At 35.7% G+C, this 17,659-nt stretch overlaps 2 protein-coding genes across 7 annotated transcripts in view; one reads left to right on the forward strand and one right to left on the reverse strand.

Moving 5' to 3' along the window:
• LOC129743608 (SLIT-ROBO Rho GTPase-activating protein 1-like) overlaps positions 1-17,659 on the forward strand; it is a 290,035-nt gene that overhangs the window by 215,863 nt on the left and 56,513 nt on the right. The gene's annotated exons all lie outside the window — the stretch shown is intronic.
• Positions 2,420-2,967, reverse strand: LOC129743627 (uncharacterized). The gene is made up of 2 exons (XM_055735709.1): positions 2,857-2,967; positions 2,420-2,794 (listed from the first exon to the last, which is right to left on the reverse strand). The coding sequence occupies exons 1-2, from the start codon at positions 2,939-2,941 to the stop codon at positions 2,484-2,486; spliced, it is 396 nt and encodes a 131-aa protein (XP_055591684.1). The 5' UTR covers positions 2,942-2,967; the 3' UTR covers positions 2,420-2,483.

Here is a 17,659-nt window from a genome sequence, read left to right on the forward strand (position 1 = left end):
TAGTTGTATACGGGAAATGTTTCTTCGATGATTTGAAACCCCCTTCTCTTGCCAGAAGGGAGATGTAAAGTGGAGAGAGGGTCACCCTTTTTTTGAAAATCTCGAGAACTTATCGAGAATGGAGCCTTATATGGCATGGGATCGTATTTGGGATCGTATTTTACACCATGTTAGAACGTTTCCCAATAACAGTTTCACTGAGCAATTTTTTTTGTTTAAATGGATTTTTACAAAGTTACACTTTTGACAAAAATTAACTTAAAATAAACAAGATAAGATCCAAAATAAGGAATTTTGGATCATTTTAACACTAATCCACTCTTGAGTGTCGATGAGACACTATTGAAAGTTCGGTGGCTTGTATCTTTATTCAAGCGCGTCCAAAAAAAAATTCTTCGAATAGAGCCAAACTGTCTTCTACAAAGTTGTAGCCAACGTTTTTTGAGGTAACTTTACCGAAGACACTACATACATACATATGACGTATCGTAAGCGAGTTACGATTATTTTTTTAAAATATTAGGGTGTGTCGAAAAACTAGTATTCTAGCTCTTACTTTTGCTAATGAACTCATACAATAAAAATGTCTTCTAGAAATTTTTATGAAATCAAAATTTGTGTTAACAGTTTATCACCGCTGGTTTATGATTTTAATTTAATGATTAGTGGCATTTCGGTGAATTATACATTCTAATAGGAAGAACTTCAAATGAAAGTAATGAAAATTATAGACGGATAGATTAGATTAGGAAGCATGAACGGTGTTGAAAATGAGCCAAGAGCGTGATTTGAGAAAACTTCTTGCCGCACAAGACCATTTGTCCTACATCGTATCATTATCTAGAAGAAGCAAAGTCGATAGGCTGACTTTGCATTGATCTATACAATGATACTTAGATGGATCGAAGCACGTGTTTTTCGATCGGGGTACATCGGGGTAAATTTTGGTTTGGAGGTATGAATGAAAAAAATTTGAAACACAATTTGTTTGTTTTACCAAATAATGTGAATAAATCCGGGCATTTTCCGATTCAATCCAGGTAACCGGACCGGGCAGGACTGTTAATAAAGTTTGTGTTAAATAGCCGGGCAAACCCGGATAAAACCGGGCAATCTGGCAACCTTACTTAAAAAGCTTGTACTCAATATACTGTTTAAGTTGTTTAGAAGGAGTTCTGTATCCTATATTAAAACTTCAATAAAGCATAATCCAAGAGGTTTGTTTCAACTTTTTTTGCATGTTCAATAAAGGCACGCAGTTCTCGATCAAGACGTCAAAACAGGACACGTTAAGGCTGGATTCCAAATGTTTGAATTGAAATTCCCGTTTTTTCCTTTGAGAACACACCCCGTTTGTTTTCGACAATATCCGATTTTGGCCTATGTGGTTTTTTGGAACGACCTTATACTTTTCCAAAAAATGTTTGGCAAACACCATATATACACTTTAACGTTTTTAAATGGTGATAAAATACAACAAGAAAAACAAAAACCAAAAAAAGTACTTAAAAATGATAAAAATAATGCAAGTTTCGAAAAATTTAATTACAAATACAAACAAAAACTAGAAAGAAAAAAACTAACTAAAAATGATGGAGAATGACAAAAATAGCAAAAATGACAAAAAAAAACAAACATAACAAACATATCAGGAAAATGCTAAGTGCATAAAAAACATGATAACAGAAATTTAAAATTACAAACAATGGTCAAAAACTAACTGAAAACTATATTTATGATAAGAATAATTATTATTTTGTAGAAATAAGTTTTAAATAATGAGAAAAAAAATCGTTCAATTTTGGCATCATTAAATTAATGCTACGCAAAATGTTTAGATGTGTTGCAAAAATCGAACGGGGTCTTTACTTCAAATTACCGAAAGTGGTATGAATATCGTAACTGAAAAATTTAATTCGGATTGAACCACTGAAGAGTTTCTCATTGCAGTTTAGAAAATACATCATTCTTTATGCTGAAAAGCGGGTTATCCACTTTATCCCGGGTGCTCGTTATGCCCTAATATCCCTACGTATTCATCCTATTTTACAGCACCAATGTACTCAATATAATGCTTGGAAACGTCTTCAAAATGAGTGGTTGCTAATCAGTACTGTAGAATTTTCAGTAAGCGATTAGCGTTTCGAATAAGAATTCGCTAGCTTTTACACAACATTTATCGATACCTATCTATAAGCGATCGTTAATTTTTAGTAGCGATGCTCAACACTAGTTATCATCTCGTTGAATATTTTTCCTTCGATTTCGAACCAATTGTCTCAAATAACTCTTTGAACTGAACGATGATACGAAGAAAGTAATTTTGGAGGGTCACGTGTCCAAAATAAAAGCAAATCAGGTTCTAAGATAATCAAAGAATGAATTTGATACTCATTATTAACTAAAAGGTCTCACAATCCAAATTTTCTTTAAATCTATATTTGAATCAGCTTAGATATTTGGACAATGTTGGTAGACGACATTCACAACTTCATACAGTTGCTAGTTTTGCATTCGGTGGCCATCGCTGAGGTTACTTTCTTGAACCAATTGACGGCATACTGCAGCTCCACTTCGCAGGCCGGGCCCTTTCGGACGCACTTTCGCTCGTAATATCGGCCCAGACCCTTCATGTAGCCGACGACTTCCGTGCAGCTCACCGTGCCAACTTTCGATCGTTCCGCTTGTTCCGAGGCAGATGTCATCATATATTTTGGAAGCAGCGGACCATCCGAATAGCATTGCTGTTTCTCGTTCATCTGGGCATCGGCCGAAACGTCCATGTTTTCTACAACTGTAGAAATAATTACAAATTTTTAAAAGATACAAACAGGTTATCTCAGTCGTTAAACTTACCATCTTGTTGACCATTGGCCAAAGAGGCTAGGACCAGAAACAATGTGAAAAATGTAAAACTTCTTCGAAACATTTTAATCTGCATTCGATTCAGAAACAGCTAAATGAACGACACTCTCTGTTTGAATCTTTATATACCAGCCCATAGAAGGCCTCTAAAATCAATCAATAATCGATAAAACATATGGCTCAAATGTAAACAAAATTTAGTCTCTGTTAAGAAAACCATAAAATTCAATTTTAATCATCACTCATGGAATACAAAACCATTCTTATGATTCCTAGTCAAGCAATGTAAAATTTTAAAGTATTTCAGAGAAAAAAAAACACAATTTATTTATTAACACAACGTTTTCAAGAAGTCCAATATGACCCCAAGGAAGTCCAATTTAAAAGCCAAGGTGTTAAAAAGTTTCCTTTTTTGTCAGATTCAGATTTCAGATTCAGATTTCAGATTCAGATTTCAGATTCAGATTTCAGATTCAGATTTCAGATTCAGATTTCAGATTCAGATTTCAGATTCAGATTTCAGATTCAGATTTCAGATTCAGATTTCAGATTCAGATTTCAGATTCAGATTTCAGATTCAGATTTCAGATTCAGATTTCAGATTCAGATTTCAGATTCAGATTTCAGATTCAGATTTCAGATTCAGATTTCAGATTCAGATTTCAGATTCAGATTTCAGATTCAGATTTCAGATTCAGATTTCAGATTCAGATTTCAGATTCAGATTTCAGATTCAGATTTCAGATTCAGATTTCAGATTCAGATTTCAGATTCAGATTTCAGATTCAGATTTCAGATTCCGATTTCAGATTCAGATTTCAGATTCAGATTTCAGATTCAGATTTCAGATTCAGATTTCAGATTCAGATTTCAGATTCAGATTTCAGATTCAGATTTCAGATTTCAGATTCAGATTTCAGATTCAGATTTCAGATTCAGATTTCAGATTCAGATTTCAGATTCAGATTTCAGATTCAGATTTCAGATTCAGATTTCAGATTCAGATTTCAGATTCAGATTTCAGATTCAGATTTCAGATTCAGATTTCAGATTCAGATTTCAGATTCAGATTTCAGATTCAGATTTCAGATTCAGATTTCAGATTCAGATTTCAGATTCAGATTTCAGATTCAGATTTCAGATTCAGATTTCAGATTCAGATTTCAGATTCAGATTTCAGATTCAGATTTCAGATTCAGATTTCAGATTCAGATTTCAGATTCAGATTTCAGATTCAGATTTCAGATTCAGATTTCAGATTCAGATTTCAGATTCAGATTTCAGATTCAGATTTCAGATTCAGATTTCAGATTCAGATTTCAGATTCAGATTTCAGATTCAGATTTCAGATTCAGATTTCAGATTCCGATTTCAGATTCAGATTTCAGATTCAGATTTCAGATTCAGATTTCAGATTCAGATTTCAGATTCAGATTTCAGATTCAGATTTCAGATTCAGATTTCAGATTCAGATTTCAGATTCAGATTTCAGATTCAGATTTCAGATTCAGATTTCAGATTCAGATTTCAGATTCAGATTTCAGATTCAGATTTCAGATTCAGATTTCAGTTTCAGATTTCAGATTCAGAATCCAGATTCAGATTTCAGATTCAGAATCCAGATTCAGATTTCAGATTTCAGACTCAGATTTCAGATTCAGATTTCAGCTTCAGATTTCAGCTTCAGATTTCAGATTCAGATTTCAGATTCAGGTTTCAGATTCAGATTTCAGATCCAGATTTCAGATTCAGATTTCAGATTCAGATTTCAGATTTCAGATTTCAGATTTCAGATTTCAGATTTCAGATTTCAGATTTCAGATTTCAGATTTCAGATTTCAGATTCCAGATTCAGATTTCAGATTCAGATTTCAGATACAAATTTCAGATTTCAGATTCAGATTTCAGATTCAGATTTCAGATGCAGATTTTAGATTCAGATTTCAGATTCAGATTTCAGATTCAGATTTCAGATTCAGATTTCAGATTCAGATTTCAGATTCAGATTTCAGATTCAGATTTCAGATTTCAGTTTCAATTTTTTTTTTTTAATTTATGACTTCAGAGTTTGTCTGTTTTCACAATCGTTATCTTAACGACCGGCTTAAATTTAATTAACTTCATTAGTAGTTTAACGAGCGAAATCTTTCCAGATATAAGCTGGTTTAGTTATCGGAATACGGTCTTGTTCGGTAATTTTTCTCCAAGTGTGAGGTTAGTTCTCAAAATGGCACCAACCATAAGATTGATTTGTTTCAGCTTGGTGCTGTTTCTTGTTCTGATATCTGAAACTTATTCAGCTCCTCAGGAGGAAGCTTGGGGTAAGATCGAGTGGATTCGAACAGATTTAGGTAATTTTTTGAGTTAAATTTCTAATAACATCCTTGCTACAGAAAGGATGTATCGTGGACCGGTTATAGATTGCATGGAAATCAGCGAGTATATGAACAAATTGAAGGAATTTTTCCTGAAGATGTGCAAGGACAAAATGGAGTACGAAGAAGACTGTCCCTGGAAGGTGCAGAAAACGATGAAGTGGTACGGCCGGGTTGCCCGTCAGTTGAGGGGTCTCTGCGATAGTACACCCTTCTAGTTTTACTACCATTTCTCCGGTCTTGGGGAAAGATTTTAGTAGGACTGTCGATGTGAGCGAAGAAAAAAGGTAAACTTGTTGTTCTGGGAATAAAAAATAGCTTGAAAAATCATACATATATGCCTTTCATTCTACGTTTGAACCTTAAAACCTGAATCTTAATCTGAATCTGAATCTTAAATCTGAAACTGTAAAGATTTCTAGATGCTCCCTGCTGCCTGCGAGGACATTTCCCCAACTGAACGAAACTTTACAGTAATATTGTTCCTTTCCTAATGTTAAGAACCTTACAGTTTACCATTCTTTGAAATTGTGAGGGGTCATACATTATTCAACACTTTCCATACATTGCCATCGCTTCGAAACAATACTAACAGCTAAAAAAATATGGCCTAACACCTAACAAGAGCCCATTCAGCGTTCCATCACCAATCAAAGGGGGGAGGCTCTTTTTGTGTCGAGCTAAAATTTGCATTCATTATTTGCGGCCCGCAGAAAGTCGTCGACCGTCATCATCATCATCATGCCAACATTCTACTATGTATGTAGTTCGGATTCACCTTGAGGGGTGAAGTCCGAACCTTAATGGCTCTTGGGGTTCGAGGTGGAACTGGGCAGAAACGATTCCATTGTTGAATGCGTTTTTCTGTTTGGAACACGGTGACGATTGATGGCAAGCTTTTAGCAAACACTTCGTATGACCATTGCATTTGGCCAGAATTTAGTAGGTACCTTCCTTATAGTTCTCTTACAATGCAGAGTGTTTGGAATGGGTTGGAGTTGAGCATGAATGGAAATCATTTTTAATGGCAAACGTTGCCGATTTCTCTTCCTGAAGCGACATTTGTTTACTGATGTTAAGGCTCTGTACATTATGAAGCTTTGGATGCATTTTGTTTATCTTAACGGTAAGAAGAATTCTAATCTTTTAGTATGTATGTTTTGTGTTTTGAGGCATTCTGGCGTAGGAAGACATTACGAAACTGTCTGAACTTTCCAAGGCAGCATCTCATGCGGTCATACTTCCCCTTTTTCATACTACTGACTCATACGGGTGCTTCTCAAACACAGACATCCATTTTAAAAGACTGCTTTTGTTGTTGGATTGTTCATGCATCTCAAGTGCTCAATAAACAACATAATCGAATCACGAACCCGATCGTCGAATGCTAGCTTTAAATCCTAGTTCGGAGAAGGAGCTCACTGCCTTGTCATGTTTCAAAGCTAAGGACAAGCTATTGGCGATTTGCAGCTCGAAATCACACTCAGAGAGCGCTGCGATCAAAAGGATGATATTATGAATAGAAACGTCAAGCTACATAGTATTTTTTGAAAACAAAGAGGAAAATTGTAGAATTTCGGGGTTTAAAGGTTTATTATTCAAGTTTAAATTTTAGAATATGGTAAGAAAAAGTGAACTACGCAATCGTATATACTTTTAAAACCCGTGTTTTAGCTTATATTCGTCAATTTTCAGTTGGCGAGAAACTCTGTAGTGCCACAGTGCAATTGCGTGGAAAGCCTGCCCGGAATCAGAATCTTTCCAGTTTAGAACACGAAGATTTTCTTAGGACTGGTAATAAACCACCCATAAGATAATAATCTTCAACATTTATCAGTTTTAAAAACAAAATTAACATGTCCATGCCGAGTCTTGAAGAAGTGTTCTTAGCTAAATATATTTGAAACATTCCATAAAAAAGCGTGAATAAGGTTGCTTCCCCAAAACCTTAAGGCATTTGGCGAAACGAGTGCTTAAAATTATCGTTTGGATACCATGGTGCACTGCAGATTGGAAGCAGATTCGTAAACCAAGACATCAAGTTATGTATCAAAAATGTGGTGTGATTTTTTATAGAAAAACTTCCAACAAAGCCATAAATAATATAAATTTAGAAATCCAGATTGAATACAAAAATTAGAAAAATAGCGCAAAATCCGAAAAAGAGAAATATGAAAAAATCAGGTGTCTCATAAGAAGAAACTTTTCGAGAAGAAGCTCAAAGTTTCTATCTTTAGATTAAAAATTCTGAATAATAGCATTTTCACTCATAAATTTAAAAAAAATCACTGGATTTAATATGATTGATTGTAATATTAAGCTAAGCAATTTAAGAACATCGAAAAAAAAAAGTCCTCTTACTGAAATGTAGTTCCGTTTATCCCAGCTTAAGCTGAAACGCCAGAGATGGAAATAGCCTTTCTTTGTACCTCTCCAGTGATTTCAGCAGAGTTTTCAGCAAAAGTTGATTTGTACATAGCTAGAGAAAAAGTTTCAACTTAAGAACATCAGTGTAATGATTTTTTGAAAATTAAACCTCAAATTATAATTGACCGAACACAATCTCTAACGTAGTCGAACAAATAAATTAAAACCGTTATCTATCGAAACAGCTTCTATAAAATTCAATCTAAAAAATTTAAAGTTGAATTTTGTAGGAATAAACATGAAAAACTCTATTTTTGCATGCAAAAAGCATTGAAATAAGTTAATAACTTATTTTCTTACAAGATCATGTCATTGAAATTATCTGAAATTCAGCAGTTTTAAAAAAAAAACTTCAATTTTGAATAAAATTTATATTCACTGCCATGTTAAAAAACAGCTATCATCACCTTTTTGTTAGTACCATAAGTGAAAATCAGTTGGCGCTGCATGTCAAAAAGTTTTGCTGCAAATCGCCAATTAGGTTATCCCTTTTCCAAGCTACATATCATCTGTTTATTTTTATATTTTATCGAATTTTCAAATCTTTATAGTACTATATTTTGGCCAAAATATACATTAGTGATACCCACGATTTATTTTAAATTTTTTTTACTGTCTTTGAACTTCTAATTTGAAATTTTGTAAGAGAATTACTTAAATGTTCCACTTTTCGACTATCATCTTATACCCTTACGAGGCTTTTGAGTCTGTTGACAGAACAAACCATCATGTCATTTCTATAATGGGGAAGACATTCTCTCGTCCATTTGTAGTAAAAGTAAAGTTTTAAGATTCCCATGATGTATAGAAATAAAACTTGAATAAAACTTCAAATCTCGCAAGAGCATTCATTATTTCGTATGAAACAAAATGTAAACAAACCGTTTTTATACGAAAAAAAAACTGACATAAACTAGTCGCAACTTCTTTCCATTTAGAATATTTGTAGCCTGGACAAAATATTCTATATGTGAAATTCAAATTTTAAAGTTGTTTTAATAACTTTTGCAGCAGTTTTTTTGTGAATTCTTAAGATGTTTCATACGACGTAATGAAAGCTCACGCGAGAAATTAGCAGCTTTTAAGCGGCGTATTATGTCCATCATTCCAATGTTATTTTATCTTATTGACTCCTGAAGGGGAAATTTAAAAAGCAAAACAAGCATAAGGAGCCATTTTTCCTGTAGAGACGGATCGGAACTGCTCTGATTCATTTACAAGAAAAGTAATTAGAGAATTTTAGAAAAAGTTGTTTTATTCGCCAAACTTTAGCATAGTTCAATTCTGTACTAATATATTTCTTTTTTATCTATTACAGGTGAGTGCCGGAGTTCCTTCAAATTATCCAGTGTGATGGTTTATTTTTGTGTAAAATTATTGGCCTTGAATCCGTGAGTATTTAAGATGTGTAATTGATTTTTACACCGGACGTGGAAGAATGTCGTTGCTAATTTGTATGGGTAAAATTTCACCAAAAGACTAGTTTATTATCCTGTAAAATATTTTAACAGGTATACTTTTTTTTTGTTTGTTTGTTATTACACTCAAAATTCAGCCTTTAAAGTCTGCTTCATTTAATATTGGAACACAAACAATTGCGTGTAGTTCAGTCATTTATTAACGAATTCATAATTTGTTTTTCATACAAATGTAGCATTATCTTTACTCTTTCATAAAAAAAAATTAAAAAAATTATTCATTGCTGTTTCGAAGAAATTCTCGTACTTTTCCCGTAATACGGCACATTAGGCGGCGCACACCCTTTTCGTCCACCGTTTTGGCGATTTGATTCCACCAGTTCTTCATTTGAGTCATGTTCCTAACAAGTTTTCCCTTTCCCTTTGCCTCCGCTTCGTGATTGCCCAGTATTTCTCTATCGGCCGGAACTGGGGGCAGTTTGGGGGGTTGAGGTCCTTCGGTATTACGCTGACCCCGTTCGTTGCGTACCATTCCATAACCGTTTTGCTGTAATGGCAGCTTGCGAGGTCCGGCCAAAACATTACTGGACGGTCGTGGGCACGAATAAACGGCAGAATCCGTTTCTGTAGGCACTCTTTTTTGTAGACTTCTGATGTCATTGTCTTGTCAGTGAGAAAGACTTTGGTTTTCTGTCCACAACTGCATATCCCCTGCCAAATCATGTACTTGCGGGCGAATTTATCCGCAAACACGAACTTAAATTTTGCAGGTACATCCCCCCGAGCCGTCGCCAAATAAAATTTTTGACCTGGGATTTGCCCAAAGTCCGCCTTCACGTAGGTCTCATCGTCCATCAGAATACATCCGTCGAACTTGGTCAGCATTTGGTCGTACAGCTTTCGAGCACGGATTCTGGCCACATTGTTCTGCTTCAGCGTCCGATTTGGCTGTTTGCTGGCTCGGAATGACCTTATTCCTTCCCGGAGACGAATTCGTCGCACCGTACTGAAAGATTGGGATTCCTCTTGACGGCCTTGATGACTTTCCCACGCAGTTTCCGGTTCGACAGTTCCACTCCGACGCTTCGAATGCGGCTTCCGAGCCGTCGTCAATGTTTCCTTGTACTGCTTGATAACACGCCATACGGTATTTCAGGGCATTTTAAGCTGTTTAGCTAGCTTCGATGCCGACAACAATGGATTTTCAAGAAAACTGTGCACAATTTGATCTCTCCGTTCGGCTTCCATGGCGGTTGTTTACAAAATGCTATCGTTTGTTGTTATGACATAAATACATGGTAAAAGGTAATGAAATTCCCGACACGTGGGTGCAAAAAGTTTCCAAATCCGTCCACTAGGAGCGCCACAATGAGCAAAAGAATTTGTTCCAATATTAAATGAAGCAGACTTTACTCCAATCATGAGTTAACAATATTTCAACACCATTGGCATAAGATGAGAACACTAGCGGCGGTGATTCGATTTGGAACCTCCGGCAGCGCAACCGTGTGCTGAAGGAAACAAAATAAAAAGGGTTTGAAGAACCGGCTGCACGTGTGTATGTAAGCAGTTTCACGTTTCCAATCCCCTTTGCCATCATCAGACAATACTGGCAAACGCCAGGCTAAAAGCTAGACACTGTGCGTTTTTTGTGATAAACGATTAAAAAATACAAATAATCTTCGTTCTCCATTTGGCTTTGGTGGTACACTGGTTAAGCTGTCGGATGGGCCAGATGAAGGTAGAAAATTGTTGTGAGTTCGATTCTCACCGACGGCAAGTTTTTTTTTCGCGAAATCCTGATTTTTTGACAAAACTACTATCCAGCCTTGCTCCGAAAGCCACCATTGACAGTTATGTTTGCAAGAAAAAACCAAAACTTTTCAGCAGTGGGCATGGTAGCCACAAGAACAGATTCATCTTAAAAAGAACAGATGTTTCCATTGTATTTTGGTACAGATTCTGTCCGCACAGAAGACAGATTTTAAGGATTTGGTTAAAATTAGTACAGATTTCACCTTTTAAAATAATGAACCATAAAAAGCGTTTAGAAAAAGACAAACGAAATAATTTCGATTGAACATTTCATTTACAAAAGACAGAATTCACATTCAGGTGAATTTCGCCAATTATGAGAATAATAACACAGTTAAAAGTAGTCTCCGGATTTTAATACACCTTTTAGATAATCAATAAACTTTGATTATTGAAAAATTGAAAGAACAGAAAAGGTATATCCTGTCAAACAAAATTTTTAAAAAAAACTACAGACTTTCCTATCATTTCCCACTGATGATCTTCTTCGCTGTTGGTGCACATTTAGTTGTTGGTATAAATATTTTTAATATGAATGTGGTAACGCTGACAGGGGGGAAGAAATTGTTGTTATTTTTTGTATGTTGTGTGGTAGGAGTCTTAATAATGTTTTTCTTCAATTACACTAAGGTGTATGACTGAAACACTAGGTCGCTCATTGCTAAGAATTCTCTTTCTCCCATTCAGATGCGAAAGTTCTCACAGTTGCCGTCCGAGTCGCTTACAGCCAGTGATGCCAACTATTTTTCTGAAATGACTAGAAGATTTTTAAAAAATGTCTGGAAAGGTCTGGATGGTGAACTTTATAGATGACGACCATTTTTTTTTGTCGCCAGATCGCAATATTGCAATCTAGGAAATATCATTCACTAGTTGATAATAATCATACATATTATACACTATCAATGCCTGACACCATTGTAGTGGTGCAGGAGTACTACGTTATATGCTTAACTTCCTGTTTGATTACCATCTTCATGGCATTCCTCACTCTTCTATTACTAATTTCCTGCCATTTTGCAACAAACATTTTGAATTTTGACTGTTTCGTCTAAAAATTCATGTCGAAACTCAAAAGTCTGGAAATATCTGGAAGAAACGACCAAAGCCTGGAAGTCTGGAAATCTAAAAAAAATGTCTGGCATAAGTCCTAACAGTATGGAAGATCCAGACAAAATCAAGAAGGTTGATATCACTGCTTACAGCTTGTATAAACTCAGATAACGAGTGGAGTACGATCAGCGAAAGAGGATTACACTCGGACGCTGAACTGAAAACAGTGTTGATTTCTCCCAGCTCTTTGCTGTTTGGAAGGAGGCGATCAACAATGACCCAGTGTTTGAGAAATTTAAAAATGACCCCAAATCGACCCCAAATGTCTCAGTGCTACCACAGAGAACAGACGTACAAGCTAGCCTACGAAACTTGTGTAAAATTTCCAACGACCGTTTTTAACCGAATTTTGTTTTTTTGGTTGGGCCACCAGATGTCTCCAAACACACCAAAGAGAACTGTCAAAACCAAACTGACAAAAAAAAATTTTTTTGGTCAGTTTTGAACAGGTCGTATAAACTGTTTGGCATGTTTCAAGAAAATTGCTGTTGAAGTTTCGTGACACTTTCTTCACGTTACATAATGGAAAAATATCTTAAAAGTTAATCGCTATTTTCTTCAACCAAGTAGTGCTAAATTTTGAACAATGGTATGCAAAAGCGAAACTTGAAAGTAACCCGCTTTGTGATGCCTAGAATCAATTCTGATGGATAAGACTGAATGTCAAGAATTTTCCTAATTGACTGGATATAGTCGATTCGTCCTCTGACGATAACCGTCCAAGAAGTGCAAAATCTCATTCCAAAACTGTTAGTTATTCTGACTACCTAAGTAGTGCAAAAATAAAGGAAGTGAAATTCTGTCCAGCCAAAGGTAACGCTTATTGCATTTATCTTGCAATAAATTGAACCCCTCTATTTTAGAGCGGTAATAGTTTAATTATGAATGAGTTCATATACGATTACGCCTTTTCGAAAACGGGGCACTTGAAAATTTGATTGGTAACTTTTGAACGGCGCAATAGATGGCACTGTTTCAAGTCAATTTTCAACGTATTTTTGGATGCCAGCATTTGAAACTTTACACACTTTTTTTCGAGCTTGTACGTCTGTTCTCTATGGTGCTACGAACTAGTTAATATTGTTAGTCAATATGAGCCATACTGGCTAGTAGACTGAGTCGATTTAGGGTCATTTTTGAATTTCCCAAACCCTGGGGTCTCAAAAGCTTCGTGTTGGTTCAAAACTCATCCATGATTTTTTGCAGAATTTTTAAGTAACGTTTACATGAGTAAATTTGCACTTTTAGGTTTGTATAGGAAAATTGAATATTTTGTACTGGAAAATCAACATCATTTTTGTTTCTTCTGCTTGTGATTTTTGTGCCAATTTATCAAATCTCTCAAGGAAATTTTCTGCTGAACAACTTTGTCAAAGACCTTAACATTGTATCTTATTAGATAAAAAAGTTATTAGGTGTTTGACAGGGGTATGTCTTTTGGCATTGTAAAACAATGAATTCAATTGACATCACTGCTGGTGCCTCGCAAAGCATTTCAAGAAAAGTAGTCATGCAATACCTGTTGAGCACCCAGCAGTGATGGCAATTGTCCCTTACAAACCTAAAAGTTCAAATTTACTCATGTTAACGTTACTTAAAAATTCTGCAAAAAATCATGGATGAGTTTTGAACCAAAACGAAGCTTTTTAGACCCCAGGATTTGAAAAATTCAAAAATGACCTCAAATCGACTCAGTCTGACGTACCAGTCTTTGCTACATAATTTTTGTACCAACATTTTTACATACTGGTGGCTTTCTGCACTTACGGTCTGTTTTGACTTCCTTTCACTTTCTTTTGTGAAGGATTTTCTAAGGGTGTAATTTTCACTGGAATTGCTGCCAGTTAAAAATATTGGAAATCATTAGGGAAGTGTTGCCAATATGACGGATGAATAATCCAAACATTTATCAATCACTATTATAAACTGACCGTTGTACATGACTTGACGAAAATAAATATGATAAGATTATTAGTTTCCGATACAAATAGTATTCTATTTCGTTAAATGTCATAACAATTCCATAGTTTGAAAGTAGTTTGAAGTTAAAGTGCGACCATCGAAAATTGCATGAAAAATATGGAATAGGATTATCGGAAAAGTTTGTGTTTTATGAATGAGTATAAATACACATTTGAAAAAGCTCTTAACAAGTTATAGTATTAATCAAAGTGACAGGTGGTATTGGTTTTTTTTAAATTCATTATGTCAGATGTATAAATTTCGAAACTCAATCTCAATCTTTGCTGTAGATAGAACTTTTTGCGCACTTATAGGAGATTTATCAATGCTTCTGAGAAACCCTCATAGCGCTCTAGATACCTGACAAATCTTTAATTGTTCGTTAGATCGACATTGTGAAAATGAAAAGTCCTTTAAGTATAGTTTAGAACAATTGTTCGAACCGAAAATGGCTAACAATTGTCATCAATGCATCCCATATATCATTGTCCCTTTATTGTACAAAAACACATTCTATCAACACTTTCAAAGGTGCAGACACATCATTGTGCAGCAAAATGCATTCAACCAATCTTTGTTGATGTTGTTTTGTTGATTCTTCACGGGCCAATAAAGCTCGACATTGTTCATCTTCGTCAACGAAGAGGCCCACCCTAACCTAACTAGGTAATGTTCTTTTTATTTCTGTTTTTTATTTGAATTTTTGTTTTCGGTGCCATACGACGAATAACTTGGAGCCAGCCAGTAAAACGTCAGTGTTTGAGTTTGTGTTATTTCGTGGGGCTCTGATAGTGATCGTTGTTAAATAACATCCCGCAGCTGAGAAGAGCCCAACGTTTGTAGATGGTCGATTATTTTTAATGGTCTTCATGAGGTGTGAAAAAGCTACATCAATTTTAGGGGCGGCCGTTCGAGTGATCCAGCAGGTGATGAACGTGAGCCGATGCAGAATTGCACCAGATGCAGGTTTCATCAATCGAGGTGCTTGTATGATGATGAATCTGATTTTTTTCTGTTATGAAAAGAAAAATAACCAATCTAAACGATTTAAAGCTGCTGGTATAAAATAAAGGACCAGTCGTACCAAGTGTGAGATTTCACGGAACGCCGCTGATGTTGTTGGGGTTAGTTATTAAACAATTTGTAATACATACTGGCCAATCTGTTTCTACAACATGATGCAGGGCAAAAAAAGAGACAAAAAGGCGGGCAACAGTCGATGTTTCGAAATCCTCCATCCGTCGTGAGAAGTTGATTGCAACCAAATGAACGGAATCACCATCATTGGTCTCTAATTGGAACCGATGTTCGGGTGCTACATACAATTTATGTTGAGCGAAAGGAAAACATAACAAATTTACAATGTGTTATGGCGTTTCACAACTTTTTTTTTATAGATACTTGATCTGTGTTGTATTACCGTTTTACACCTTTCGATGAAATTAAAGGGCTGTCGTTTGAATTTGTGTAAATCGCACAAAGCTTTATAAAAATCCAAACAATTCTCTTGTTTAAGTTCAATTGAAAGAAGAGTTTTGATTATTTGGAGCTTCCCCTCTTTCCAGTGAAAGGAGGGGTAGAAGAAAGTCAAGCTCACATACAATTTATTGAATCACTCTTAAACTATTCGAACTAACGAACTTAAATTTTGCATATGAAGTCATGAAGTTATGTGAGACCCCCTTTCAGCCATTGAGAGAAATAGGAAAAGGAGGCGGCAGACAAATACATTTTAGTAGCAGATCTAAAGAATGCATCATACGAAAGAAACCAAATTTAGAATGAGAAGGTATTTGAGAACGGGAAATGTTTTTATGCTTATTTGGGATCCCTCCCTTATTCCAGTGCGTGGGGAGATAAATAGGGAAGAGGGAGTTCTCATACAATTTTTCGCATCGCTCAATAACTTTTTAAGCATTTGTGAGGCGGAATACTACAAAAATAATGGTAATTAGGCTTTGAATTCCTACTAGAGTGAATCTGTTTTTATGATTCGTTCTATGGTGATTTAGGTCTGTAATACTTTTTATTACATGGCGACCGTTAAACTAATTTGATTTACTCCCACGAGTTTCAGCTAGAGTTTACATAATACGATACCTGATGAGATTTACTAAATCTTCTAGAAAACTAGGATTTGGGTACACACAAATTAATGAAAAACTAATGTATGATGAGTTATGCGTTTGCTCACTCCAGTCAACAAGCGTAAGATGAATGATTTTCTTCTAATTAAAACTAAAAAAAAACAACGGAAGAGGAAGTTATTCACAACCAAAATTGTTCTAGAAAGAAATAGGTCACAAAATATGCAAACGATACTGGGACGAAGACAACCCTTCTAAGGAATTAACAATTTTTTTTCGACTGAAGGAGATATCAATTTTCCATAACTTATGTGAATCCCTACATTTTCCTATAGAGCAGGACAAGACTAAACAAACACGGGATGCCTCAGCTCAGGATTTCCCAATATTCAAGATGACTCCCCCCGATTTCTTCCATATTGAGACACGCTCGACTCGACAATTTCCCTTCTTTTAGGGTGCGCTTCCGAAAGACGGTCTAGAAGACGCTGCTGCTGCAATTGGGATGTTTTCAATTCTTGTCCGAGCTTCGAACGAAAATCGGGCCAGGGCGGCTAAAGGGCCAAGACGAATTTCGAACACATGTATGTGAACACATTGAATTTATGAGATTTTCTACAACTTAGAAGAGCACTCTTCTGAATTCTTTCTTCACCAATAATGTTACACACAATTGTATGTAGGCCGGAAGTTTGTCGTTGGGAAAGGGCATTTCGAGAAAGGAAAACGAATGATGTGAATAAGGTTTAGGTTTCGGTTCGGTCTTTCGGAACCGACTATGAGTCATCACTGCTGAGTCGTCGGTGTGGCACTGCTGGGAGCGGTTTTTCAATCGATGATGGGGGAGTTCTTGCTAGAAAAATATTCCAACCGAGAGCGAAGGGGAGTCTTCATCAAGTCTTCAAGCGGTGCGGCGTTTAGCTTTGTTGATATTTCTTTCCTTGAGATCCCCTTTCTCGAATGTGTGTTCCGGGTTTATGGTAATCCATCATGCCGATTGCATTGTCAGAATTCTAGAACTGAGGGGGAATTGTGTTCGAAAAATAATGGGTCCCTGCAGTATTTTTTTTCCGGAACCAATTCCTTAGAAATGGACTGCAGCAGATGGGACATTCGTATACATATGAACGATTTAATTTCGATAACAATATTGTTGTTAGTAGGTACGTTTCAATATTTTAAATGAAATCTTCAACTTGATTTTTTTTTTACTTTTATGAACAAGTAACCATTTCCTAAACAAAGACAAAAACACATATGTACCTGTCGAAACAAATATTCCTTAAATCAATGACTAATATCGAGCGACGTCCGTAAAGGAAAAACGCGGCAAAACAAGTTTTTTTTTTTCTGATGATGGTTGAAATTCAGTAAACCGAAACGTAAAAACAGCAGTTTTATTTTTCGTCGAAAATCACCGAAAAATATCAATTAAACAGGGTGGCCACACAACCGGGAAAACCGGGAAAAAACTGGGAATTGTAAATCGCACCGGGAAAACCGGGGAAAAAATTCAACCCCAAATGCAAAATTATCATTTTAATTTTCAGTTCAGAATCAACAGTTTGAAAATGTGTGGTAAGGAAATCATAAGTTT

The sequence above is a fragment of the Uranotaenia lowii genome, chromosome 2, assembly GCF_029784155.1.
Source record: "Uranotaenia lowii strain MFRU-FL chromosome 2, ASM2978415v1, whole genome shotgun sequence".
NCBI classification, from domain to species: domain Eukaryota; kingdom Metazoa; phylum Arthropoda; class Insecta; order Diptera; family Culicidae; genus Uranotaenia; species Uranotaenia lowii.

Excerpts from the sequence above, each read along its gene's own strand:
- LOC129743627 (XM_055735709.1), bottom strand. The coding sequence starts at position 2,941 with ATGCAGATTAAAATGTTTCGAAGAAGTTTTACATTTTTCACATTGTTT. Across the intron at positions 2,795-2,856 it reads GGCCAATGGTCAACAAGATG|TTGTAGAAAACATGGACGTT; the intron begins GTAAGTTTAACG and ends TTATTTCTACAG.